This window comes from Pleurodeles waltl, chromosome 7, assembly GCF_031143425.1.
Source record: "Pleurodeles waltl isolate 20211129_DDA chromosome 7, aPleWal1.hap1.20221129, whole genome shotgun sequence".
NCBI classification, from domain to species: Eukaryota; Metazoa; Chordata; class Amphibia; order Caudata; family Salamandridae; genus Pleurodeles; species Pleurodeles waltl.
In genome coordinates this window covers 545,609,857-545,637,312 of record NC_090446.1, presented here as the reverse complement: position 1 = coordinate 545,637,312, position 27,456 = coordinate 545,609,857, and the positions used below count along the sequence as shown (strand labels likewise).

Sequence of the window (27,456 nt, the reverse complement as noted above, 5' to 3'; positions counted from 1 at the left end):
CAGTTTAATAATATCTGGACCCTGAGCCCTGATTCACAGGCCTGAAATAGCAGCTGTAAGAGAGTAGGCACCCTGGCATTCCTGTCAGCTCTGGACTCCCACAGGGGACAGGAAGAAATAGCCACCTTTGGCTCTCGAAATGTGTGGGCCACTGTGTCATGACACACACACATTCTTAGAGCCAGTCAATGCAACCTGAGACTTCACAGCACACGTCAAAATGGGGGCACAGGGCCTTCTCTGGCATATCTAAAGGACTGCTGACGGAAAAGGTATAAAACCTCCTTGAACCTTCAAGTATTGTGAAATATATATATATATATATATATATATATATATATATATATATATATATATATATATATATATATATAAATACAGTTCTTACTGGTCAACCAACAAAGCACTTCATAATCTAGTACTTCCAAGTTCCCAAAAGGCACAGTCAAGCGCATCTAATGTGAAGATTAAGCATATCTCGCACTCAAAAGGCACAGTCAAGAGCCTCAGGCACCAATAACAGCAGTGAATCATCTATCTGCTCGGTACAGCAAAAAAGGAAACTTTTAGCAGTTGGGAAGGCAAAGACAAGTGCAGTACTGATTAATTCCACTGGCCGAGTGGAAGAATTTATTGGTAATTCTGTGTTACAAGAGTAACAGAGAATTACTAAATTCCTCCAATTCCACCAGTGGGATTAAAAATTCCACCCACCCCTACCAGAAAGGATACTTTGGACATTTACCTGGCCACAGTGTTTTTAAGGCAAGATCCAAACTTTACAGAATGACCGTCATAGACAGGAATGGAGGATCTGCTGCTGAGGGATTAAAAATGTCTGCGGTGGCTTCCAACATTGCGACTTGGGCAACTTCAGCTCTTGTGTTCCTGAAGCTGGTTTCAGGAGATCAGCTGACTGACCCTTAAAGTCCCTGCTGTTGTTGGATGTCGGGAATCAACTTTTCCCTACGCCGGAAGCTGTAGGCACAGTCCAACCTTTGCTACCCCAAAGTGCAGCAGGTGAAGTCCTTCCAAGCATGCATCCTCTCTTTGTGTGGGTCCAAGTTCAGTTGGGCAGTCCTTCTTCAGTCCTTGCTTCGATTTTAGTGTGATCTGAGGGTCAGGAAACCAGGGGTGTCATATTTACTCCAGGAGATTGCCCTGAGGGGACCACAAGTTCAGTAGCCAATGGGCTACTGGGTCCCCTCCTTCCTAGTAACAAAGGTCCTGTAGTGTGTGGCATCTGGTTATTCCAGAACACCTCATTTTTGCACCTTTCATGATGGCACATCTACTTCTCAGTCGTCAGGAGCTTAGTAGCATACCCTAGAGGTGTGGGTACCTGAGGGCTACATGCCCATGATAATACTGTTTTGGGTCTGAGTTTCCCCTCTCTTGCCCAGTCGCCAAGCTGTCTACAGGAACAAAAGGGCATCCTGCTCAGGGTTGTTGGGCTGCGTGGCACATCAAAGGCTGCTCCCCTTTAAAGCTCACCTCTAGGCTAACGCCTCAAGTAGCCATCCTGGCAGAGGAGGTCACACCTCCCTGGTGCGGCACTGCCTTTATTACTGAGCGTCATTCACATGTCTTCCTAGGCAGTCAGAAAGCTGTCTGTGTGTGTGTGCCTTTGTGAGGCTCCTGGACGAGCAGAGCACACATATTAAAAGTTGCCTACCTTTAATCGTGATATTAATTCTGAACTGGCCATCAGGTCGCATTTAATGGCATAATTATTTTGATACCTAACATGATCCAGTTTGGTAGTCCTATTAAAAAGTTAGCCAGGTTGAGGTGCCACCCAGTAACCCTGTCACAGGGGCTACCAATTTTACCCTCAGCAAAATGACAATTTGGAAGTATTGCTGGTAAGACATATCAGAAAACATCAGAAAACATGTCTTATTTACAAAATACAGCTCCCTGCCATAGGACTCCAAAGGTCTTCCTAAGGGGAGACATACATATATATAAACATATATATATATATATATATATATATATATATATATATATATATATATATATATATATATATATATATTTGGCGTGGTTTCCCCTATCTTTTTGGCTTCTGACCTCCTGTTATAATACTGTGCTGAACTTTGTTTTTGCTGGCTTTAGGACTCTGAGAAACTTACCACTGCTGACCAGTGGTAAAGTGCAAGTGCTCTCTGTCTAATTCGACTGGTGATTGGTTTATCCATGATTAGCATATTTGATTTATTGGTAATTTCCTAGTAAAAAGCACTACATGTGCCCAGGACCTGTAAATCAAATGCTACTAGTGAACTGCAGCACTAATTGGGTCACCCACATGAGTAGCCCTGTAAATATGTCTCCGACCTGACACTGCAGTGTCTGTGTGTACAGTTCTAAACTGCCTGTTCGACCTGGTAAGTGCACCCACTTGCCAGGAACAAACCTTCCATTTTAATATGTATAAGTCATCCCTAAGTGAGGACCATGGCAGCCCCATTTTTCACTATTGCAAGGCCTATCTCTCCCATAGGTTAACATGGGGATTGCCTTGAAATATATTTTAAGTGTAATTTCCCATTGAAAGCAGTTAGTAATATGGTGTTTGGGGTCTCTGAACTCACAATTTAAAAATACATCTTTTGATAAAGTTGGTTTTTGGATTGTAAGATTGAAAATGCCACTTTTAGAAAGTGTGCATTTTCTTGTTTAACCACACTTGCATCTGAAAAGGACTGTGCCTGTCCTTACACAATACAGTCTCAAACCCCCTGGAGTGTGTCGAAGACCAAGACAGGGAAAGGCAGGCTTGTGTGCACTACAAAGACTTTCCTTTGAAGTTTGCCTACTTCAAAGGCATAAACGAATATAAGTATGGACTGCTGACCCCACAACTTCAGAACACTTCTGGACTGTGGACATTGTGCGTAGGAGAAGAGCTGGATGCTTGAGGAGGACCCACCACTCTGCCTGTTGCTTTGCTGTGCTGAACTGCTGCTGCTACTTCTACCCTGGGAGTAAAAGGACAGGTCTTTGCTTTCTACATCCTGCTTTCCAAGGTTCTTGAAGGGCTTGAACTGAGATTGCCTCCTGTTGTGAAGTCTCAGGGACATCAAAGACTTTATCTGCCAGTACCTGGACTTTCTTGCTGAGACCCCTGACTTGCCAAGTGGTGCCACATCCAGTCCCTGGGCCCCTGGTAGGAGAAGCTGGTAAAACCTGAGAGAAAATCCACACACTGGAGCTGAGTGTCAGAAAAATCGACATAACACCTGCACCGCAGCTGAAAAATCTGTGCAATGTCAGTGAAATCAACGCATCACCTGCTCAGTGCAGATCTAACATCACTGTGCGTCGTGATTTTCCACGCATCCTCCCTGGGCATCAAATCTTTATTTAAAATCACTGCACGCACCTGATGCTGCTTGTCCGGAAATCGATGCCTCGCTTACTCGGAGGAGAAAGAATCAACGCCCGGCCTCAATTGCCAGTAAGGAATCAACTCATTGCTTGCTTTTCTGATGCACCTTCGCCGCAGCTTTATTTTTGAAGCATTTCAGTTACTTTGTGCTAAAACAATGCATCCTTTGATTTCTAGGGATTAAGGCATTTTTTACTTTAAAAAGTGATATCTTATCTTGTGTATGATGGATTTTTTGTTGTTTTGGTCTTGTTTGATTTAGATAAATATTGGCTATTTTTATTATTTGGCGTGGAGTTCTTTAGTGGTGTTTTCACTGTATTACTGTGCGTGTTTGTACAAATGCTTTACACATTGCGTCTGAGAGAAGCCTGACTCCTTGTGCTAAGCTACCAAGTGGTTGAGCAGGGGTTATCTTAGATGTGTGACTCCCTTACCCTGACTGGAGTGAAGGTCCTTACTTGGACAGGGTGCAAACCGACAGCCATCAAGAGACCTGATTTCTAACAATAATGTAAAGGGATGATGTGGCTTTGCCATTGGTTTGAATGGCAAAGTTGAATTGGAAGTGAAAACACTGTCCTTCCAGTCTGCAGTGGCAGGTTGGAAGTCCTTTTGTACCTTGCCACATGAACAGTGGCACAAACAGTGGTGCAGCCCTCAGTGGACACTCTGTATTGCATGCCCTCGGTACCATAAACAAAATTAATACTACATGCTTAACCTATATACTTCAGCCAGTGGACTTAAGTTCTATATGCAAAGGCCCATGAAAAAAAAACATGTATTTCATTTTTAATTATTTTTACAGCAAAACCTTGTATTCATTGTATAGCAATTGTACATGAATTCACACTACTGTTACTAATTCACTATGGTATAATACACAGCAGTTATAAATATAGAACACCCTACTCATCGAACACTAAAGTCATAGCACCCAATATTTCCATGATATAAAAGTGGCTCCAAAGAGTTCCTCTGGGGGCAAATTATTTGTCCTATTCCAACTGCCCCTAGTAGGGGTTAGAGATATGTCTCAGTCTAGGAACTCTTTTGAGCCGTTCTTACAGCCTGGAAATCTCGGGTACTGTGGCTTCAGCAAACAATATAATAGACTCAGGAAATCAGACATCCCCACTTGTCAATCTGGGTGAAAAAAGACTGTTAGGCTTAAAGAATGTGGTTGAAAATATATGTGAGCCACCAAAATGTGTGTTGACCAGTTGTCATAAACCCAGTTTGTGACATATGTTGCCCATGACCAGCACTGCAGAATCTATATTGTGCTTACAAATTTGCAATCACTCAGGACATGTTCCTTCTAAAACGCATACATATTATTGATGGTGGCATCAATAATATGAAAAAGTTGAGCACCATGGAGAACTGTCTTTCATCTCTTATTATGAACAATGGAAGAAAATGTGGTTTTGTAATATTTTAGGTTGGTTAACATTTACCCTGCACCAATGTGTATGTGTCTATGTACACCCAGGATTTAATGCTAAATCACTTGACAAGCTGGCATTGTTAATCTGATATTGGTCCATTGTAATATTTAGTTTATGAATGTCCAATTGTATTTCAATTCTGGGAGAAATATTTGGATGCATTTGTTTAATGTATCCATGATGCTATTCATATACATTGATTATCTTAAATGTGTTTGTCTTAACCTTTTTAATTATCAGTGTCTCAAATTAAATGATTTGATTTCACTGTTTTATCTGCTATTGAGTCTATCATTAAAATTGGAAATAAGCCAGCTCCTTATCTATTCGGTGCTGCTGGATGTGGATTTCACGGAAAAGGGTAGGCCCTCATTACATCAATTGCATATGCAAATTTATGGTCAAACATTTTATTACTACTGCTTGATTGTTATGTATCCAAAGATAGACTGTTGACTTCTTAACTCTATATGTTCTATGTTTTAGAAAACCTTTTTTTATTTGTGGTTATATTTATAATAATATACAAAAAGACCATTTATTTACAATATGCCATTTGTAGTTCACTTTCTTTGTTTTCCACTTTTTATTTAACGTTGAGAATGTCAGTTTGTTTTTATAGTTAATTTGCTATTAATTACTCCTTTTTCTTTTGCTAATTGTATTATTATGTACCGCTCCGGAAATAGGTATTTATATGTTTCTTTATATAACACACTAATATATTATGAATAGAGCCCCTTTGTGTTATTGGTTATGGCTGGCCCTGACATCACACTGCTTTGGAGCCACGGTGCTAATAACAATAACTCATTCCAGGGATAGCCTCATCAGTTGTAACACTGAAAACATTAATTGAATGAAATGAAAAGATACAATATTTTTTTTTTCCTTGGCAACTATTTTCGCTCCTAATAGTACCACATCTATGTATGAATTCTAAAAATATTTCTGTTAATCCCAAAACATCCACGGCCTACATGTGCAGGTGCAGTGTGGCATTATATTAAACAAAAGTACACTGTTCCAGTAGATATAAAGGTAGAAAAAACATTGTCAGGCACTTCTATATATAGGAGCTAGAACCCTCTCACATGATATCAGATGTCATGCTTCATCATAGGGTAGCTCCTCGTCAGGAAGGCCCTGCAATATCTGACTGGCCCCACTAGGGGGCACTTTGATGCAGATCGTAACTTGAGATGTGTGCCATGATGAAGAGCATGTAGTAATCGATTCAAACCTACTGTTAAAGACCAAATCACAGGCAGGAGAGAAAAAACACAAAAGTTAAAAATTGCCTCAGGAACCTCCAAACCTTGGTTTATTGAATGAGGCAGGGTCCTGGACAAGATTAAAAAGCAATGTAAAGTAGACAGGCAACAATGTACCCACACTCTACTGAAAATGAGGTGGAGGGAACTTGCTTCCACCAAGACAGGTCAACATGTTTCGCGCCTCACATTAGTCCAATCGGATCATATGGCGCTTCTTCAGGACCAAAAACAACAATACCTTCTCCTGGACTTGAATCTAAATTCATGCTAAGTAATAAGAATTCAATGAAAAAAACACAAGAACGTGAGTTGATTTACTCACGATAGCATCACATCAAGTGGATGTGATCTAGAAGAGCCTCTCCTAAATTAGGGAGAAAGCTCCATGGGACAAGGCGTGCCACTTGGCTGACGTTGTTATATTTCCAACGCCAGACTGACCGGAGACCTACCCCGGGGCCTCGCTCCCGAACAGTTGGCATTAGCCTAGTCTTTAGTGTCTTGGATGGCTGACAATAGTTTTTTTTTTTCAATTTTTATCCTGACATTGAACGACTAATGATAAAAAATCTAATATTTCTAAGACCAGCAAATTGCTGCTTTGGGGCTCCTGTAGAAAACAAAATAGCAAGTTAGAAGTTGGCACAGATTTCCTAATGATAATTACAACAACTAGAAGTTGCCACCATTTGAAGAACAGTGTTTTAAAAAAGAATCCAAATATTCTCTTTACCTAACCTTTTATTTGCATTATTGTAAATGGCAGATCATTACTTGGCCTGTTCTAAATGGATTAATTATTCAAGATTTTTGTTTAAGAAACTGATATAAAGCACTGAATTCTAATCCATTTAGAAGTTAAATATTTAGGATTTTCTTACTTGCCAAGGTTGAAATTCTGGATACTTTGCACATGTTTTATTGGCAAACGGTCCTCCTGTTGGTATACAATGCTTCAAATCATGTAGTGCTTGTGCTAATGCATAGATGGCATTGTGTGCCGCATAAGGATATCTGAAGTGATTCACATCATATGCTGACACATCAAGTGTTTCCAATTTTTCTGTTTGGGTACAAAATCTCTTTCCTGGTACTCCGTTTTCAGTGGATGTTCTATTAAATTCCTCTATCCATTGGCAGTCAAAGGCATGCTCCCAGAACAACTTCATAAAGATGTCATTGGCAAACTTGGATGGGTGGATACTGTAAAGGAATTCCTTAAACATTGGAATCTCTCCGCTATACACTGCAAATCCAACTGTGCCATGCAATATTTGCCATAGATCTTTTATGGAAAATACAGGAGAAGGAAACCAACTTGTGTTTGCAAGCCAAATTTTACCAACAATTTTCTTTGCAGAGATCTCTTTAAAAAATGGAATCATCTGCGGTGAAAAGGTCAAGCACACTATGACCTTTGCCGTACACGCTTGTATAATGTTGATAGTGTGAAATAATAATTTCTGTGTCAACTTTGTAGCTAGGGTTTCAAAAAATTCAATACAGATGCCGTTCTTCGGAGCTTCTTCCATTAACTTTTGACCATTCTCAAGACCATAGTCATTGTCTGAAGCCAGAATTCCAATCCAGTTCCAACCAAAGTGAAGACACAGCTCAATGAAAGCATGGGCCCGAGATCCTGCATTTGCAATAGTCCGGAGAAAAGATGGAAACTGCACTTTATCACTTAGTGCACCCAATGCTGCACCGTAGCTTATCTAGAAAGGAGAAAACACACTTGTATTATGAAACTGTAGCTCATTTTACTTTGATACTTGGTTGCCTAATATTGTGAAAAGCTGGCTGGTTATCCTATCAGTATCTACTAGAATCTAAATCCTGCAACTGATTGGAGAAAAAAATATAATTTTAAGATCTAAAATATTAAGAAATTCTTGCTGGTTGGTTTATATTTAGGCACTGAGGTATCAAGACAATAGGCTGTATGCATTTGACTTGTATAAACTGTGCAGTCCTTTTATAAAAAGGAATCTTTATATTAATTATCATTCCCAAGGTTTGTCAGATCACTTTTAATTCCAGCCAACCTATGTTTTGAATTCACATTTGCTTTTTTGAGTCTTAAACAATTTAAGAGAAATTGATAATTTCGTAAATTGCATCCTAAAAGCTTCAAAGTATATCAAAAAGATAAATTTTGTAATAGTGTATATACAGAAGAGTTACCAACCTATTGCAAATGAAAACAATTAATTGTACACCTAGCATATGAATTATAGCTTGGGAAAAGAAAATGTAAAATAATTGTGCACAAATGAAGGTAATCTTCTAGCTATGTTTTTAATCGTAAACAAAAACACAATCTATTGATTTACCACACTTTTTTGGTACCATTGTTTTTATAGATGTCTATATACAACTTTGCTTTTGTCTACTAAAATAACTTTTTTAACTGCAGATTGCAAATTATTTCTTGTTCACAGTAATTTCTTATTGTGTCATTTATTTTAATTTTTTTTTGCTTTTATTGATTTTGTTAAATTATTACAGGTATGGTAAAGAAAAAAAATTGGAAAAACATACATTATTAATATAGAATCTTGAGCCCATGAAAGTCAGGCACAAAGTACAAAACAACCCCAAACCCAACTGACACACACCTAAAATAAAATTATTGCTAGATACCAAACAAAGTAATCATGTCTGTATATCCTTGCCTGTCAGTCATGGCCCTAGAGATCATTTTCACATGTCCCAACTACATCCATTCCTCGACTGGTCCCCAGTATAAATTACCCTTCCTCCTCACACATACCCCCCTTCACTTATAAAGGCCTTTCTCTAGATTGTAAATGGCCAAAAAGTAGGTTTGCCACTCCACAAATGTGGGGTGCTCAGGCCTTATCCATCCTGCTGTAGTGCACATGCGTGCTGTGGCCATAACCATGAAAAATAAATCACAGTCTGCTTGTGAGAGACCCTGTTTGCTGGCTAGACCAAAAACTACTGCCTGAGGGCCACCTTCATCGGGGAACATGGCGGCCGTCTGAGGAGCCGGTCGCGGAGGGCTCCGTGCTGGGAGCATAGAGGGAGGGAATAAATGTAAAACTTATGAAGGGTTGTGGAGGCGGAGACCAGCCGACTGTGAATAGGGCTGGGGGCTCCATTGGAGGGTCGCCGGTTCATAAAGGCAAGGCAGCCGCGTTGGAGAGGAGGCAAGAAGTGCGAGGATTGACGCGGGTTGTGCTGTTGCTGCGAGCCGCCCTGGAGGTGTTGTGAGCGAGGGAGGCAGCAGCGGCAGTTTCCTACCGGGGAAACAGTGGCAGAGCCAGTACAGGAGTAAAACAACCTACAAAAGGAGGAAGGTTTCCAGGAGACAGTGAGGACTTGGTTCTGACATCTACAGTAATAGAGTCACAGTGAATTTAAGGAGCTGAAAGTACTGTATTGAATGGTACAAAGATGTATCCAGCTCCCCTGGTGGACAGAGCAAGCGGAGCAGCTCTGGGCAAAAAGGAAGGAGAGAAGGCAGTGTTTAAAAATGGTTTTGGTCAAGTAACCAATTCCCTGCGGAGCGCTAAAAAGACTAAGAAAAGGGAAGAAGCAAAGGGTTTGGAAGCTCTCCAGAAGCAGATTGCAGGGAGGAATAAGGTGGAGCAAGCCAGTAGTAATAATAAAAGGAAATTGACTTTTAGTAGTGGGGGTGGTAAATAATAGAAAATTGCGAGTTACTCCATCTGTAAGGACTTACTTTCATGTACTACCAGGATCTCTAAAAAATGTTGACTGGGGATGAGAGAATGCAAAACTGTAGGAGGCTGGACTGGCTTGTAGTGAGTACCAAGGGGTACTTGCACCTTGCACCAGGCCCAGTTATCCCTTATTAGTGTATAGGGTGTCTAGCAGCTTAGGCTGATAGAAAATGGTAGCTTAGCAGAGCAGCTTAGACTGAACTAGGAGACGAGTGAAGCTCCTACAGTACCACTAATGTCACTTTCACAATATCATAAGAAAACACAATACACAGTTATACTAAAAATAAAGGTACTTTATTTTTATGACAATATGCCAAAGTATCTCAGAGTGTACCCTCAGTGAGAGGATAGGAAATATACACAAGATATATGTACACAATACCAAACATATGCAGTATAGTCTTAGAAAACAGTGCAAACAATGTATAGTTACAATAGGATGCAATGGGGACACATAGGGATAGGGGCAACACAAACCATATACTCCAAAAGTGGAATGCGAACCGCGAATGGACCCCAAACCTATGTGACCTTGTAGAGGGTCGCTGGGACTATTAGAAAAAAGTGAGGGTTAGAAAAATAGCCCACCCCAAGACCCTGAAAAGTGAGTGCAAAGTGCACTAAAGTTCCCCAAAGGACAAGGAAGTCGTGATAGGGGAATACTGCAGGAAAGACACAAACCAGCAATGCAACAACAATGGATTTCCAGTCGAGGGTACCTGTGGAACAAGGGGACCAAGTCCAAAAGTCACAAGCATGTCGGAGATGGGCAGATGCCCAGGAAATGCCAGCTGTGGGTGCAAAGAAGCTTCTACTGGACAGGAGAAGCTAAGGTTTCTGCAGGAACGACAAGGGCTAGAGACTTCTCCTTTGGAGGACGTATCCGGCACGCCGTGGACAGTCGTGCAGAAGTGTATTCCCGCCGAAAGACCGCCAACAAGCCTTGCTAGCTGCAAATCGTGCGGTTAGTGTTTTTGGATGCTGCTGTGGCCCAGGAGGGACCAGGATGTCGCAAATTACGCCAGGAGACAGAGGGAACATCGAGCAAGACAAGGAGTACTCTCAGCAGCAGGTAGCACCCGGAGAAGTGCCAGAAACAGGCACTACGAGGATGAGTGAAATGGTGCTCACCCGAAGTTACACAAAGGAGTCCCACGTCGCCGGAGACCAACTTAGAAAGTTGTGCAATGCAGGTTAGAGTGCTGTGGACCCAGGCTGGACTGTGCACAAAGGATTTCCGCCGGAAGTGCACGGAGGCCGGAGTAGCTGCAAAAGTCGCGGTTCCAAGCAATGCAGTCTGGCGTGGGGAGGCAAGGACTTACCTCCACCAAACTTGGACTGAAGAGTCACTGGACTGTGGGGGTCACTTGGACACAGTTGCTGGATTCGAGGGACCTCGCTCGTCGTGCTGAGAGGAGACCCAAGGGACCGGTAATGCAGCTTTTTGGTGCCTGCGGTTGCAGGGGGACGATTCCGTCGACCCACGGGAGATTTCTTCGGAGCTTCTAGTGCAGAGAGGAGGCAGACTACCCCCACAGCATGCACCACCAGGAAAACAGTCGAGAAGGCGGCAGGATCAGCGTTACAGAGTTGCAGTAGTCGTCTTAGCTACTTTGTTGCAGTTTTGCAGGCTTCCAGCGCGGTCAGCAGTCGATTCCTTGGCAGAAGGTGAAGAGAGAGATGCAGAGGAACTCGGATGAGCTCTTGCATTCGTTATCTAAAGTTTCCCCAGAGACAGAGACCCTAAATAGCCAGAAAAGAGGGTTTGGCTACCTAGGAGATTGATAGGCTAGCAACACCTGAAGGAGCCTATCAGAAGGAGTCTCTGACGTCACCTGGTGGCACTGGCCACTCAGAGCAGTCCAGTGTGCCAGCAGCATCTCTGTTTCCAAGATGGCAGAGGTCTGGAGCACCCTGGAGGAGCTCTGGACACCTCCCAGGGGAGGTGCAGGTCAGGGGAGTGGTCACTCCCCTTTCCTTTGTCCAGTTTCGCGCCAGAGCAGGGCTAAGGGGTCCCTGAACCGGTGTAGACTGGCTTATGCAGAAATGGGCACCAAATGTGCCCATGAAAGCATTTCCAGAGGCTGGGGGAGGCTACTCCTCCCCTGCCTTCACACCATTTTCCAAAGGGAGAGGGTGTAACACCCTATCTCAGAGGAAGTCCTTTGTTCTGCCATCCTGGGACAAGCCTGGCTTGACCCCAGGAGCGCAGAAACCTGTCTGAGGGGTTGGCAGCAGCAGCAGCTGCAGTGAAACCCCAGGAAAGGCAGTTTGGCAGTACCAGGGTCTGTGCTACAGACCACTGGGATCATGGGATTGTGCCAACTATGCCAGGATGGCATAGAGGGGGCAATTCCATGATCATAGACATGTTACATGGCCATATTCGGAGTTACCATTGTGAAGCTACATATAGGTAGTGACCTATATGTAGTGCACGCGTGTAATGGTGTTCCCGCACTCACAAAGTCCGGGGAATTGGCCCTGAACAATGTGGGGGCACCTTGGCTAGTGCCAGGGTGCCCTCACACTAAGTAACTTTGCACCTAACCTTTACCAGGTAAAGGTCAGACATATAGGTGACTTATAAGTTACTTAAGTGCAGTGTAAAATGGCTGTGAAATAACGTGGACGTTATTTCACTCAGGCTGCAGTGGCAGGCCTGTGTAAGAATTGTCAGAGCTCCCTATGGGTGGCAAAAGAAATGCTGCAGCCCATAGGGATCTCCTGGAACCCCAATACCCTGGGAACCTTAGTACCATATACTAGGGAATTATAAGGGTGTTCCAGTAAGCCAATGTAAATTGGTAAAATTGGTCACTAGCCAGTTAGTGACAATTTGAAAGAAATGAGAGAGCATAACCACTGAGGTTCTGGATAGCAGAGCCTCAGTGAGACAGTTAGTCACTACACATGTAACACATTCAGGCACACTTATGAGCACTGGGGCCCTGGGTGACAGGGTCCCAGTGACACATACAACTAAAACAACATATATACAGTGAAAAATGGGGGGAACATGCCAGGCAAGATGGTACTTTCCTACACAACCCCCCCCACCAAACGAAGGACAATAAGACTAGCCATGACCTGATGAGTCATTATTGTCTAAGTGGAAATATCTGGAGAGTCCATCTGCATTGGAGTGGCTACTCCCAGGTCTATGTTCCACTGTATAGTCCATTCCCTGTAGGGATATGGACCACCTCAACAATTTAGGATTTTCACCTTTCATTTGTTTTAGCCAAAGTAGAGGTTTGTGGTCTGTCTGAACAATGAAGTGAGTGCCAAACAGGTATGGCCTCAACGTCTTCAGTGCCCAGACCACAGCAAAGGCCTCCCTCTCTATGGCAGACCAACGCTTTTCTCTAGGGGTCAACCTCCTACTAATAAAAGCAACAGGTTGATCCTGGCCCTCAGAATTAAGTTGTGATAGGACTGCCCCTACTCCTAATTCAGATGCATCAGTTTGGACATAGAATTTTTTAGAGTAACAAGGGCTTTTCAGGACAGGTGCAGAGCACATGGCCTGCTTCAGCTCCTCAAAAGCTTTCTGACAGTTTGCTGTCCATAATACCTTTTTAGGCATTTTCTTGGATGTGAGGTCATTAAGAGGGGCTGCAATGGAGCCATAGTTCTTAATGAACCTCCTGTAATACCCAGTGAGGCCTAGGAAGGCTCTCACCTGAGTCTGAGTGGTAGGGGGAACCCAATCAATAATTGTTTGGATTTTCCCCTGTAGTGGTGCAATCTGTTCCCCACCAACAAGGTGTCCCAGATAAACCACCTTACCCTGCCCTATCTGGCACTTTGAAGCCTTGATAGTGAGGCCTGCCTTTTGCAGGGCCTCTAAAACTTTCCATAGGTGGACCAGGTGATCATCCCAGCTGGAGCTAAAGACAGCTATATCGTCCAAATATGCTGCACTGAAAGCCTCCAGCCCTTGCAGGACTGTGTTCACCAACCTCTGAAAAGTGGCAGGTGCATTTTACAATCCAAAAGGCATTACTGTAAATTGGTAATGGCCTCCAATGGTTGAAAATGCAGTTTTAGGTTTAGCATCTTCTAAAAATTTGATCTGCCAATACCCTGCAGTCAAATCAAAAGTGCTTAGATACTTGGCAGATGCCAGTGTATCTATGAGCTCATCTGCCCTGGGTATAGGGTGAGCATCAGTTTTGGTTACCTGGTTGAGACCTCTGTAGTCTACACAAAACCGCATTTCCTTCTTTCCATCCTTGGAATGAGGTTTTGGTACAAGTAACACAGGAGAAGCCCATGGACTTTCAGAGTGCTCAACCACTCCCAGTTCTAACATTTTCTGCACCTCTTGCTTTATGCAGTCCCTGACATGGTCAGGCTGCCTATAGATTTTACTTTTGACAGGCAACCTGTCTCCAGTATCTATAGTGTGCTCACACCAAGAAGTGGTACCTGGCACAGTAGAGAAGAGTTCAGAAAACTGACCCAGGAGATTTATGCAATGGTCTTTCTGCTCAGCAGTCAGACAATCAGCCAAAACTACCCCTTCCACAAGAGCATCTTGTTCTGTGGAAGAGAAGAGATCAGGTAGAGGATCACTGTCTTCTTCCTGTCCCTCATCAGTTGCCATGAGCAGGGTGAGATCAGCCCTGTCATAGTAGGGTTTCAGGCGGTTGACATGGAGCACCCTAAGGGGACTCCTGGCAGTGCGTAAGTCAACTAAATAGGTGACTTCACCCTTTTTCTCAACAATTGTGTGGGGTCCACTCCATTTATCTTGGAGTGCTCTTGGGGCCACAGGCTCCAAGACCCACACTTTCTGCCCTGGTTTGTACTGAACCAAAACAGCCTTCTGGTCATGCCATTGCTTCTGGAGCTCTTGGCTGGCCTGAAGGTTTTTACTGGCCTTTTTCATGTACTCAGCCATCCTTGATCTGAGGCCAAGTACATAATCCACAATATCTTGTTTTGGAGCTTTTAAAGGTTGTTCCCAACCCTCCTTGACAAGTGTTAGTGGACCCCTGACAGGGTGTCCAAAGAGGAGTTTAAAGGGGCTGAAGCCCACTCCTTTCTGGGGTACCTCCCTGTAGGCAAAAAGGAGGCATGGTAACAGGATATCCCATCTCCTGCGGAGTTTTTCAGGGAGACCCATAATCATGCCTTTGAGAGTTTTGTTAAATCTCTCCACCAGTCCATTTGTTTGTGGATGATAGGGTGTAGTGAACTTGTGAGTTACACCACACTCTTTCCACATGGCCTTTAAGTATGCAGACATGAAATTGCTTCCCCTGTCTGATACTACTTCCTTTGGGAAGCCCACCCTAGAAAATATTCCTAGGAGGGCCTTTGCCACTGTAGGAGCTGTAGTGGTCCTTAAAGGAATTGCTTCAGGATATCTGATGGCATGGTCCACTACCACCAAGATAAACCTATTGCCTGAAGCAGTAGGAGGGTCAAGGGGGCCAACTATGTCAACCCCTACCCTTTCAAAGGGAACCCCAACCACAGGCAGTGGAATATGGGGTGCCTTTGGTGTGCCACCTGTCTTGCCACTGGCTTGACAGGTTTCACAGGACTTACAAAATTCCTTTGTGTCCTCAGATATTCTAGGCCAATGAAACAAGGGAACAAGTCTGTCCCAAGTTTTCATTTATCCCAGATGTCCAGCTAGGGGAATGTCGTGGGCTAGAGTTAGGAGGAACTTTCTGTACTCCTGAGGAATCACTAACCTCCTGGCAGTTCCAGGTTTAGGATCCCTTGCTTCAGTGTACAAGAGGTTGTCCTCCCAGTAAACTCTGTGAGAGTCACTGACATCCCCATTAGCCTGTTTGACAGCTTGCTGTCTTAGACCCTCTAGTGTGGGACAGTTTTGCTGTGCCACACTCAGCTCCTCCCTGGCAGGCCCCCCTTCACCCAAAAGCTCAGCAGCGTCTGCTTCCAGCTCCTCTGGTGTAGGTTCTGCACAGGGTGGAAATTCTTCTTCCTCAGAACAAGAATCCACTGTAGAGGGAGGGATAGTAGGAAGTGCTTTACTTCTACTAGCCCTAGCTTTAGGGAGCACTTGGTCCATTGTTCCAGGATCCAAGCTTCCCTGTCCTTTTTGCTTTTTGGCCTGAGCCCTGGTTAAAGCAAAAATATGCCCTGGGATGCCCAGCATTGCTGCATGGGCCTCCAACTCCACATCTGACCAAGCTGATGTCTCCAAATCATTTCCTAGTAGACAGTCTACAGGTAAATCTGTGGCTACCACAACTTTCTTTGGACCAGTAACCCCCCCCCCAAGTTGAGATTTACAACAGCCATGGGGTGGCTAAGTGTGTTGTTGTGAGCATCGGTTACTTGGTACTGGTGACCAAGCAGGTGTTGTTCAGGGTGGACCAGTTTCTCTATCACCATTGTGACACTGGCACCTGTGTCCCTGTAGGCCTGAACCTCAACACCATTTATTAGGGGTAGCTGCTTGTACTTATCCATATTAAGGGGACAAGCAACTAAGGTGGCTAAATCAATAGCCCCCCCAGAGACTAACACAGCCTCTGTGGTCTCCCTAACAAGACCAACCCCAACTAAGTTACCAAAAGTGAGCCCAGCTACTCCCTTGGATTGGCTATTAGTACTTTTGCTCCCACCACCACTGCTATTAGTAGGTACACTAGGTGTAGCAGTAGGGGTTGTAGTGATAGGAGGCTTGGTGCTTTTCTTTGGACAACTGGTATCTGTTGTCCAATGGCCTTTTATTTTACATAAATAGCACCATGGTTTCTTTTCCTTGTTTTGATTAGAAGAGGATTTGGGACCACCACCCCCACCAGAGTGTTTTTGTGGGCCTGATGAAGACTAATTTTTAGATTTGTCCCCACCCTTGTCAGAAGACTTACCATCCTTCTTCTTGCCATCTTTGTCACCCCCTGTATGAACTTTTCTGTTCACCCTTGTTCTGACCCATTTGTCTGCCTTCTTTCCCAATTCTTGGGGAGAGGTCAGATCAGAGTCCACCAAGTACTGGTGCAACAAATCAGACACACAATTATTAAGAATATGCTCTCTCAGGATCAAGTTATACAGACTTTCAAAATCAGTAACTTTACTGCCATGTAACCACCCCTCCAAGGCCTTCACTGAATAGTCAATGAAATCAACCCAGTCTTGTGAAGACTCCTTTTTGGTCTCTCTGAACTTTATCCTGTATTGTTCAGTGGTTAAGCCATAACCATCCAGGAGTGCATTCTTAAGAACTGTAAAATTATTGGCATCACTTTCTTTCACAGTAAGGAGCCTATCCCTACTTTCTCCACTAAATGATAGCCATCTGATAGCAGCCCACTGCCTTTGAGGGACATCCTGTACAACACAGGCCCTCTCAAGTTTAGCAAACCACTTGTTAATGTCATCCCCCTCCTTATAAGGGGGAACTATCTTATGCAGATTCCTGGAATCATGCTCTTTTGCAGGATGACTATGGGGAATACTGCTGCTGCCACCATGGGTTTCAAAACTCAACTTCTGTCTTTCCTTCTCTAGTTCTAGAGACTGTCTATCCAAATCCAGCTGTTGCTTTTTAAGCTTCAGTCTGGTTTGTTCCACCCTCAACTTATTGAGTTCCCTTTCTAACATTCTGTCATCAGGGTTGGTGGGAGGGACATTCCTAGACACAGAAGTATGATGAGAATGAACAGAAGGAGACCTGTCCCTTACAGAGGGCACCCTAACAGCTTGGCTGACAGTGTAATGTGAGAGCACACCATCTGTATGATGTGACTCCACCTCAGTACCAACTATGCTAGACTGTCTAGTAATGGGCAGGCTAAGAAGTTTCTTTCCTGAATTTTTTCCTGGGGGAGTCCCTGAATCAGATTGGGAACCATTAGCTACTTTTTCAACAGATGGGGCACTTTTAGCCTTATCTTGTTCTCTAAGCATGTTAAGTAACAATTCCAAGGAAGGATTCTTCCCTACACTCAAACCTCTCTCTATGCAGAGACTCCTTGCTCCTTTCCAGCTAAGGTGATCATATGCTAGTTTGGACAGATCAACATTTTGGCCTGTGCCAGACATTTTTAGAGAGAGTTAAAGTGATAGAAAAAGAGAAAAAAGTTTTTCAGAACTTTTAGAAAGACAGAAAATTTTTTTTTAAACTTTTAAGAACTTTTTGAAAGTTTAGAAGTACTTTTCAGCACTTTAGAAAAGAGTGAAAAGAGGAAACGCAAAACTTTTTAGTTATGTGTACACACACTGAACTTGTTTTGTATATTTTTCTCTTATGAAAAGTACAATGACAAGAGGGGTAAGTAGTCTCAAAGCACTTATCCCACCGCGGCACAACCAATGTAGGAGGCTGGACTGGCTTGTAGTGAGTACCAAGGGGTACTTGCACCTTGCACCAGGCCCAGTTATCCCTTATTAGTGTATAGGGTGTCTAGCAGCATAGGCTGATAGAAAATGGTAGCTTAGCAGAGCAGCTTAGGCTGAACTAGGAGACGAGTGAAGCTCCTACAGTACCACTAATGTCACTTGCACAATATCATAAGAAAACACAATACACAGTTATACTAAAAATAAAGGTACTTTATTTTTATGACAATATGCCAAAGTATCTCAGAGTGTACCCTCAGTGAGAGGATAGGAAATATACACAAGATATATGTACACAATACCAAAAATATGCAGTATAGTCTTAGAAAACAGTGCAAACAATGTATAGTTACAATAGGATGCAATGGGGACACATAGGGATAGGGGCAACACAAACCATATACTCCAAAAGTGGAATGCGAACCACGAATGGACCCCAAACCTATGTGACCTTGTAGAGGGTCGCTGGGACTATTAGAAAACAGTGAGGGTTAGAAAAATAGCCCAACCCAAGACCCTGAAAAGTGAGTGCAAAGTGCACTAAAGTTCCCCAAAGGACAAGGAAGTCGTGATAGGGGAGTACTGCAGGAAAGACACAAACCAGCAATGCAACAACGATGGATTTCCAGTCGAGGGTACCTGTGGAACAAGGGGACCAAGTCCAAAAGTCACAAGCAAGTCGGAGATGGGCAGATGCCCAGGAAATGCCAGCTGTGGGTGCAAAGAATCTTCTACTGGACAGGAGAAGCTAAGGTTTCTGCAGGAACGACAAGGGCTAGAGACTTCCCCTTTGGAGGACGTATTCCACACGCCGTTGACAGTCGTGCAGAAGTGGTTTCCCGCCGAAAGACCGCCAACAAGCCTTGCTAGCTGCAAATCGTGCGGTTAGTGTTTTTGGATGCTGCTGTGGCCCAGGAGGGACCAGGATGTTGCAAATTGCGTCAGGAGACAGAGGGGACGTCGAGCAAGACAAGGAGCTCCCTCAGCAGCAGATAGAACCCGGAGAAGTGACAGAAACAGGCACTACGAGGATGCGTGAAATGGTGCTCACCCGAAGTTACACAAAGGAGTCCCACGTCGCCGGAGACCAACTTAGAAAGTCGTGCAATGCAGGTTAGAGTGCCGTGGACCCAGGCTGGACTGTGCACAAAGGATTTCCGCCGGAAGTGCACGGAGGCTGGAGTAGCTGCAAAAGTTGCGGTTCCCAGCAATGCAGTCTGGCGTGGGGAGGCAAGGACTTACCTCCACCAAACTTGAACTGAAGAGTCACTGGACTGTGGGGGTCACTTGGACACAGTTGCTGGATTCGAGGGACCTCGCTCGTCGTGCTGAGAGGAGACCCAAGGGACCGGTAATGCAGCTTTTTGGTGCCTGCGGTTGCAGGGGGACGATTCCGTCGACCCACGGGAGATTTCTTCGGAGCTTCTAGTGCAGAGAGGAGGCAGACTACCCCCACAGCATGCACCACCAGGAAAACAGTCGAGAAGACGGCAGGATCAGCGTTACAGAGTTGCAGTAGTCGTCTTAGCTACTTTGTTGCAGTTTTGCAGGCTTCCAGCGCGGTCAGCAGTCGATTCCTTGGCAGAAGGTGAAGAGAGAGATGCAGAGGAACTCGGATGAGCTCTTGCAGTCGTTATCTAAAGTTTCCCCAGAGACAGAGACCCTAAATAGCCAGAAAAGAGGGTTTGGCTACCTAGGAGAGAGGATAGGCTAGCAACACCTGAAGGAGCCTATCAGAAGGAGTCTCTGACGTCACCTGGTGGCACTGGCAACTCAGAGCAGTCCAATGTGCCAGCAGCACCTCTGTTTCCAAGATGGCAGAGGTCTGGAGCACACTGGAGGAGCTCTGGACACCTCCCAGGGGAGGTGCAGGTCAGGGGAGTGGTCACTCCCCTTTCCTTTGACCAGTTTCGCACCAGAGCAGGGCTAAGGGGTCCCTGAACCGGTGTAGACTGGCTTATGCAGAAATGGGCACCAAATGTGCCCATGAAAGCATTTCCAGAGGCTGGGGGAGGCTACTCCTCCCCTGCCTTCACACCATTTTCCAAAGGGAGAGGATGTAACACCCATTCTCAGAGGAAGTCCTTGGTTCTGCCATCCTGGGACAAGCCTGGCTTGACCCCGGGAGGGCAGAAACCTGTCTGAGGGGTTGGCAGCAGCAGCAGCTGCAGTGAAACCCCAGGAAAGGCAGTTTGGCAGCACCAGGGTCTGTGCTACAGACCACTGGGATCATGGGATTGTGCCAACTATGCCAGGATGGCATAGAGGGGGCAATTCCATGATCATAGACATGTTACATGGCCATATTTGGAGTTACCATTGTGAAGCTACATATAGGTAGTGACCTATATGTAGTGCACGCGTGTAATGGTGTCCCCGCACTCACAAAGTCCGGGGAATTGGCCCTGAACAATGTGGGGGCACCTTGGCTAGTGCCAGGGTGCCCTCACACTAAGTAACTTTGCACCTAACCTTTACCAGGTAAAGGTTAGACATATAGGTGACTTATAAGTTACTTAAGTGCAGTGTAAAATGGCTGTGAAATAACGTGGACGTTATTTCACTCAGGCTGCAGTGGCAGGCCTGTGTAAGAATTGTCAGAGCTCCCTATGGGTGGCAAAAGAAATGCTGCAGCCCATAGGGATCTCCTGGAACCCCAATACCCTGGGTACCTTAGTACCATATACTAGGGAATTATAAGGGTGTTCCAGTAAGCCAATGTAAATTGGTAAAATTGGTCACTAGCCTGTTAGTGACAATGTGAAAGAAATGAGAGAGCATAACCACTGAGGTTCTGGATAGCAGAGCCTCAGTGAGACAGTTAGTCACTACACAGGTAACACATTCAGGCACACTTATGAGCACTGGGGCCCTGGGTTACCAGGGTCCCAGTGACACATACAACTAAAACAACATATATACAGTGAAAAATGGGGGTAACATGCCAGGCAAGATGGTACTTTCCTACACAACCCCCCCCCCCCCCAAACGAAGGACAATAAGACTAGCCATGACCTGATGAGTCTTCATTGTCTAAGTGGAAATATCTGGAGAGTCCATCTGCATTGGAGTGGCTACTCCCTGGTCTATGTTCCACTGTATAGTCCATTCCCTGTAGGGATATGGACCACCTCAACAATTTAGGATTTTCACCTTTCATTTGTTTTAGCCAAAGTAGAGGTTTGTGGTCTGTCTGAACAATGAAGTGAGTGCCAAACAGGTATGGCCTCAACTTCTTCAGTGCCCAGACCACAGCAAAGGCCTCCCTCTCTATGGCAGACGAACGCTTTTCTCTAGGGGTCAACCTCCTACTAATAAAAGCAACAGGTTGATCCTGGCCCTCAGAATTAAGTTGTGATAGGACTGCCCCTACTCCTAATTCAGATGCATCAGTTTGGACATAGAATTTTTTAGAGTAACAAGGGCTTTTCAGGACAGGTGCAGAGCACATGGCCTGCTTCAGCTCCTCAAAAGCTTTCTGACAGTTTGCTGTCCATAATACCTTTTTAGGCATTTTCTTGGATGTGAGGTCATTAAGAGGGGCTGCAATGGAGCCATAGTTCTTAATGAACCTCCTGTAATACCCAGTGAGGCCTAGGAAGGCTCTCACCTGAGTCTGAGTGGTAGGGGGAACCCAATCAATAATTGTTTGGATTTTCCCCTGTAGTGGTGCAATCTGTTCCCCACCAACAAGGTGTCCCAGATAAACCACCTTACCCTGCCCTATCTGGCACTTTGAAGCCTTGATAGTGAGGCCTGCCTTTTGCAGGGCCTCTAAAACTTTCCAAAGGTGGACCAGGTGATCATCCCAGCTGGAGCTAAAGACAGCTATATCGTCCAAATATGCTGCACTGAAAGCCTCCAGCCCTTGCAGGACTGTGTTCACCAACCTCTGAAAAGTGGCAGGTGCATTTTTCAATCCAAAAGGCATTACTGTAAATTGGTAATGGCCTCCAATGGTTGAAAATGCAGTTTTAGGTTTAGCATCTTCTAAAAATTTGATCTGCCAATACCCTGCAGTCAAATCAAAAGTGCTTAGATACTTGGCAGATGCCAGTGTATCTATGAGCTCATCTGCCCTGGGTATAGGGTGAGCATCAGTTTTGGTTACCTGGTTGAGACCTCTGTAGTCTACACAAAACCACATTTCCTTCTTTCCATCCTTGGAATGAGGTTTAGGTACAAGTACCACAGGAGAAGCCCATGGACTTTCAGAGTGCTCAACCACTCCCAGTTCTAACATTTTCTGCACCTCTTGCTTTATGCAGTCCCTGACATGGTCAGGCTGCCTATAGATTTTACTTTTGACAGGCAAGCTGTCTCCAGTATCTATAGTGTGCTCACACCAAGAAGTGGTACCTGGAACAGTAGAGAAGAGTTCAGAAAACTGACCCAGGAGATTTATGCAATGGTCTTTCTGCTCAGCAGTCAGACAATCAGCCAAAACTACCCCTTCCACAAGAGCATCTTGTTCTGTGGAAGAGAAGAGATCAGGTAGAGGATCACTGTCTTCTTCCTGTCCCTCATCAGTTGCCATGAGCAGGGTGAGATCAGCCCTGTCATAGTAGGGTTTCAGGCGGTTGACATGGAGCACCCTAAGGGGACTCCTGGCAGTGCCTAAGTCAACTAAATAGGTGACTTCACCCTTTTTCTCAACAATTGTGTGGGGTCCACTCCATTTATTTTGGAGTGCTCTTGGGGCCACAGGCTCCAAGACCCACACTTTCTGCCCTGGTTTGTACTGAACCAAAACAGTCTTCGGGTCATGCCATTGCTTCTGGAGCTCTTGGCTGGCCTGAAGGTTTTTACTGGCCTTTTTCATGTACTCAGCCATCCTTGATCTGAGGCCAACTACATAATCCACAATATCTTGTTTTGGAGCTTTTAAAGGTTGTTCCCAACCCTCCTTGACAAGTGTTAGTGGACCCCTGACAGGGTGTCCAAAGAGGAGTTCAAAGGGGCTGAAGCCCACTCCTTTCTGGGGTACCTCCCTGTAGGCAAAAAGGAGGCATGGTAACAGGATATCCCATCTCCTGCGGAGTTTTTCAGGGAGACCCATAATCATGCCTTTGAGAGTTTTGTTAAATCTATCCACCAGTCCATTTGTTTGTGGATGATAGGGTGTAGTGAACTTGTGAGTTACACCACACTCTTTCCACATGGCCTTTAAGTATGCAGACATGAAATTGCTTCCCCTGTCTGATACTACTTCCTTTGGGAAGCCCACCCTAGAAAATATTCCTAGGAGGGCCTTTGCCACTGTAGGAGCTGTAGTGGTCCTTAAAGGAATTGCTTCAGGATATCTGGTGGCATGGTCCACTACCACCAAGATAAACCTATTGCCTGAAGCAGTAGGAGGATCAAGGGGGCCAACTATGTCAACCCCTACCCTTTCAAAGGGAACCCCAACCACAGGCAGTGGAATAAGGGGTGCCTTTGGTGTGCCACCTGTCTTGCCACTGGCTTGACAGGTTTCACAGGACTTACAAAATTCCTTTGTGTCCTCAGACATTCTAGGCCAATGAAACAAGGGAACAAGTCTGTCCCAAGTTTTCATTTGTCCCAGATGTCCAGCTAGGGGAATGTCGTGGGCTAGAGTTAGGAGGAACTTTCTGTACTCCTGAGGAATCACTAACCTCCTGGCAGTTCCAGGTTTAGGATCCCTTGCTTCAGTGTACAAGAGGTTGTCCTCCCAGTAAACTCTGTGAGAGTCACTGACATCCCCATTAGCCTGTTTGACAGCTTGCTGTCTTAGACCCTCTAGTGTGGGACAGTTTTGCTGTGCCACACTCAGCTCCTCCCTGGCAGGCCCCCCTTCACCCAAAAGCTCAGCAGTGTCTGCTTCTAGCTCCTCTGGTGTAGGTTCTGCACAGGGTGGAAATTCTTCTTCCTCAGAACAAGAATCCACTGTAGAGGGAGGGATAGTAGGAAGTGCTTTACTTCTACTAGCCCTAGCTTTAGGGAGCACTTGGTCCATTGTTCCAGGATCCAAGCTTCCCTGTCCTTTTTGATTTTTGGCCTGAGCCCTGGTTAAAGCAAAAATATGCCTTGGGATGCCCAGCATTGCTGCATGGGCCTCCAACTCCACATCTGACCAAGCTGATGTCTCCAAATCATTTCCTAGTAGACAGTATACAGGTAAATCTGTGGCTACCTCAACTTTCTTTGGACCAGTAACCCCCCCCCCAGTTGAGATTTACAACAGCCATGGGGTGGCTAAGTGTGTTGTTGTGAGCATCGGTTACTTGGTACTGGTGACCAAGTAGGTGTTGTTCAGGGTGGACCAGTTTCTCTATCACCATTGTGACACTGGCACCTGTGTCCCTGTAGGCCTGAACCTCAACACCATTTATTAGGGGTAGCTGCTTGTACTTATCCATATTAAGGGGACAAGCAACTAAGGTGGCTAAATCAATAGCCCCCCCAGAGACTAACACAGCCTCTGTGGTCTCCCTAACAAGACCAACCCCAACTAAGTTACCAAAAGTGAGCCCAGCTACTCCCTTGGATTGGCTATTAGTAGTTTTGCTCCCACCACCACTGCTATTAGTAGGTACACTAGGTGTAGCAGTAGGGGTTGTAGTGGTAGGAGGCTTGGTGCTTTTCTTTGGACAACTGGTATCTGTTGTCCAATGGCCTTTTATTTTACATAAATAGCACCATGGTTTCTTTTCCTTGTTTTGATTAGGAGAGGATTTGGGCCCACCACCCCCACCAGAGTGTTTTTGTGGGCCTGATGAAGACTAATTTTTAGATTTGTCCCCACCCTTGTCAGAAGACTTACCATCCTTCTTCTTGCCATCTTTGTCACCCCTGTATGAACTTTTCTGTTCACCCTTGTTCTGACCCATTTGTCTGCCTTCTTTCCCAATTCTTGGGGAGAGGTCAGATCAGAGTCCACCAAGTACTGGTGCAACAAATCAGACACACAATTATTAAGAATATGCTCTCTCAGGATCAAGTTATACAGACTTTCAAAATCAGTAACTTTACTGCCATGTAACCACCCCTCCAAGGCCTTCACTGAATAGTCAATGAAATCAACCCAGTCTTGTGAAGACTCCTTTTTGGTCTCTCTGAACTTTATCCTGTATTGTTCAGTGGTTAAGCCATAACCATCCAGGAGTGCATTCTTAAGAACTGTAAAATTATTGGCATCACTTTCTTTCACAGTAAGGAGCCTATCCCTACTTTCTCCACTAAATGATAGCCATCTGATAGCAGCCCACTGCCTTTGAGGGACATCCTGTACAACACAGGCCCTCTCAAGTTCAGCAAACCACTTGTTAATGTCATCCCCCTCCTTATAAGGGGGAACTATCTTATGCAGATTCCTGGAATCATGCTCTTTTGCAGGATGACTATGGGGAATACTGCTGCTGCCACCATGGGTTTCAAAACCCAACTTCTGTCTTTCCTTCTCTAGTTCTAGAGACTGTCTATCCAAATCCAGCTGTTGCTTTTTAAGCTTCAGTCTGGTTTGTTCCACCCTCAACTTATTGAGTTCCCTTTCTAACATTCTGTCATCAGGGTTGGTGGGAGGGACATTCCTAGACACAGAAGTATGATGAGAATGAACAGAAGGAGACCTGTCCCTTACAGAGGGCACCCTAACAGCTTGGCTGACAGTGTAATGTGAGAGCACACCATCTGTATGATGTGACTCCACCTCAGTACCAACTATGCTAGACTGTCTAGTAATGGGCAGGCTAGGAAGTTTCTTTCCTGAATTTTTTCCTGGGGGAGTCCCTGAATCAGATTGGGAACCATTAGCTACTTTTTCAACAGATGGGGCACTTTTAGCCTTATCTTGTTCTCTAAGCATGTTAAGTAACAATTCCAAGGAAGGATTCTTCCCTACACTCAAACCTCTCTCTATGCAGAGACTCCTTGCTCCTTTCCAGCTAAGGTGATCATATGCTAGTTTGGACAGATCAACATTTTGGCCTGTGCCAGACATTTTTAGAGAGAGTTAAAGTGATAGAAAAAGAGAAAAAAGTTTTTCAGAACTTTTAGAAAGACAGAAAAAAAAACTTTTTAAACTTTTAAGAACTTTTTGAAAGTTTAGAAGTACTTTTCAGCACTTTAGAAAAGAGTGAAAAGAGGAAACGCAAAACTTTTTAGTTATGTGTACACACACTGAACTTGTTTTGTATATTTTTCTCTTATGAAAAGTACAATGACAAGAGGGGTAAGTAGTCTCAAAGCACTTATCCCACCGCGGCACAACCAATGTAGGAGGCTGGACTGGCTTGTAGTGAGTACCAAGGGGTACTTGCACCTTGCACCAGGCCCAGTTATCCCTTATTAGTGTATAGGGTGTCTAGCAGCATAGGCTGATAGAAAATGGTAGCTTAGCAGAGCAGCTTAGGCTGAACTAGGAGACGAGTGAAGCTCCTACAGTACCACTAATGTCACTTGCACAATATCATAAGAAAACACAATACACAGTTATACTAAAAATAAAGGTACTTTATTTTTATGACAATATGCCAAAGTATCTCAGAGTGTACCCTCAGTGAGAGGATAGGAAATATACACAAGATATATGTACACAATACCAAAAATATGCAGTATAGTCTTAGAAAACAGTGCAAACAATGTATAGTTACAATAGGATGCAATGGGGACACATAGGGATAGGGGCAACACAAACCATATACTCCAAAAGTGGAATGCGAACCACGAATGGACCCCAAACCTATGTGACCTTGTAGAGGGTCGCTGGGACTATTAGAAAACAGTGAGGGTTAGAAAAATAGCCCAACCCAAGACCCTGAAAAGTGAGTGCAAAGTGCACTAAAGTTCCCCAAAGGACAAGGAAGTCGTGATAGGGGAATACTGCAGGAAAGACACAAACCAGCAATGCAACAACAATGGATTTCCAGTCGAGGGTACCTGTGGAACAAGGGGACCAAGTCCAAAAGTCACAAGCAAGTCGGAGATGGGCAGATGCCCAGGAAATGCCAGCTGTGGGTGCAAAGAATCTTCTACTGGACAGGAGAAGCTAAGGTTTCTGCAAGAACGACAAGGGCTAGAGACTTCCCCTTTGGAGGACGTATTCCTCACGCCGTTGACAGTCGTGCAGAAGTGGTTTCCCGCCGAAAGACCGCCAACAAGCCTTGCTAGCTGCAAATCGTGCGGTTAGTGTTTTTGGATGCTGCTGTGGCCCAGGAGGGACCAGGATGTTGCAAATTGCGTCAGGAGACAGAGGGGACGTCGAGCAAGACAAGGAGCTCCCTCAGCAGCAGATAGCTCCCAGAGAAGTGACAGAAACA

At 44.7% G+C, this 27,456-nt stretch overlaps 1 protein-coding gene across 1 annotated transcript in view; it reads right to left on the bottom strand.

Annotated features, from left to right (window-relative positions):
* LOC138246919 (vomeronasal type-2 receptor 26-like) overlaps positions 1 to 27,456 on the bottom strand; it is a 410,539-nt gene that overhangs the window by 340,504 nt on the left and 42,579 nt on the right. Inside the window, exon 3 of the mRNA XM_069201665.1 lies at positions 7,633 to 7,846. Coding sequence (XP_069057766.1) covers positions 7,633 to 7,846 — 214 coding nt within the window. The remainder of the gene's footprint in view (positions 1 to 7,632; positions 7,847 to 27,456) is intronic.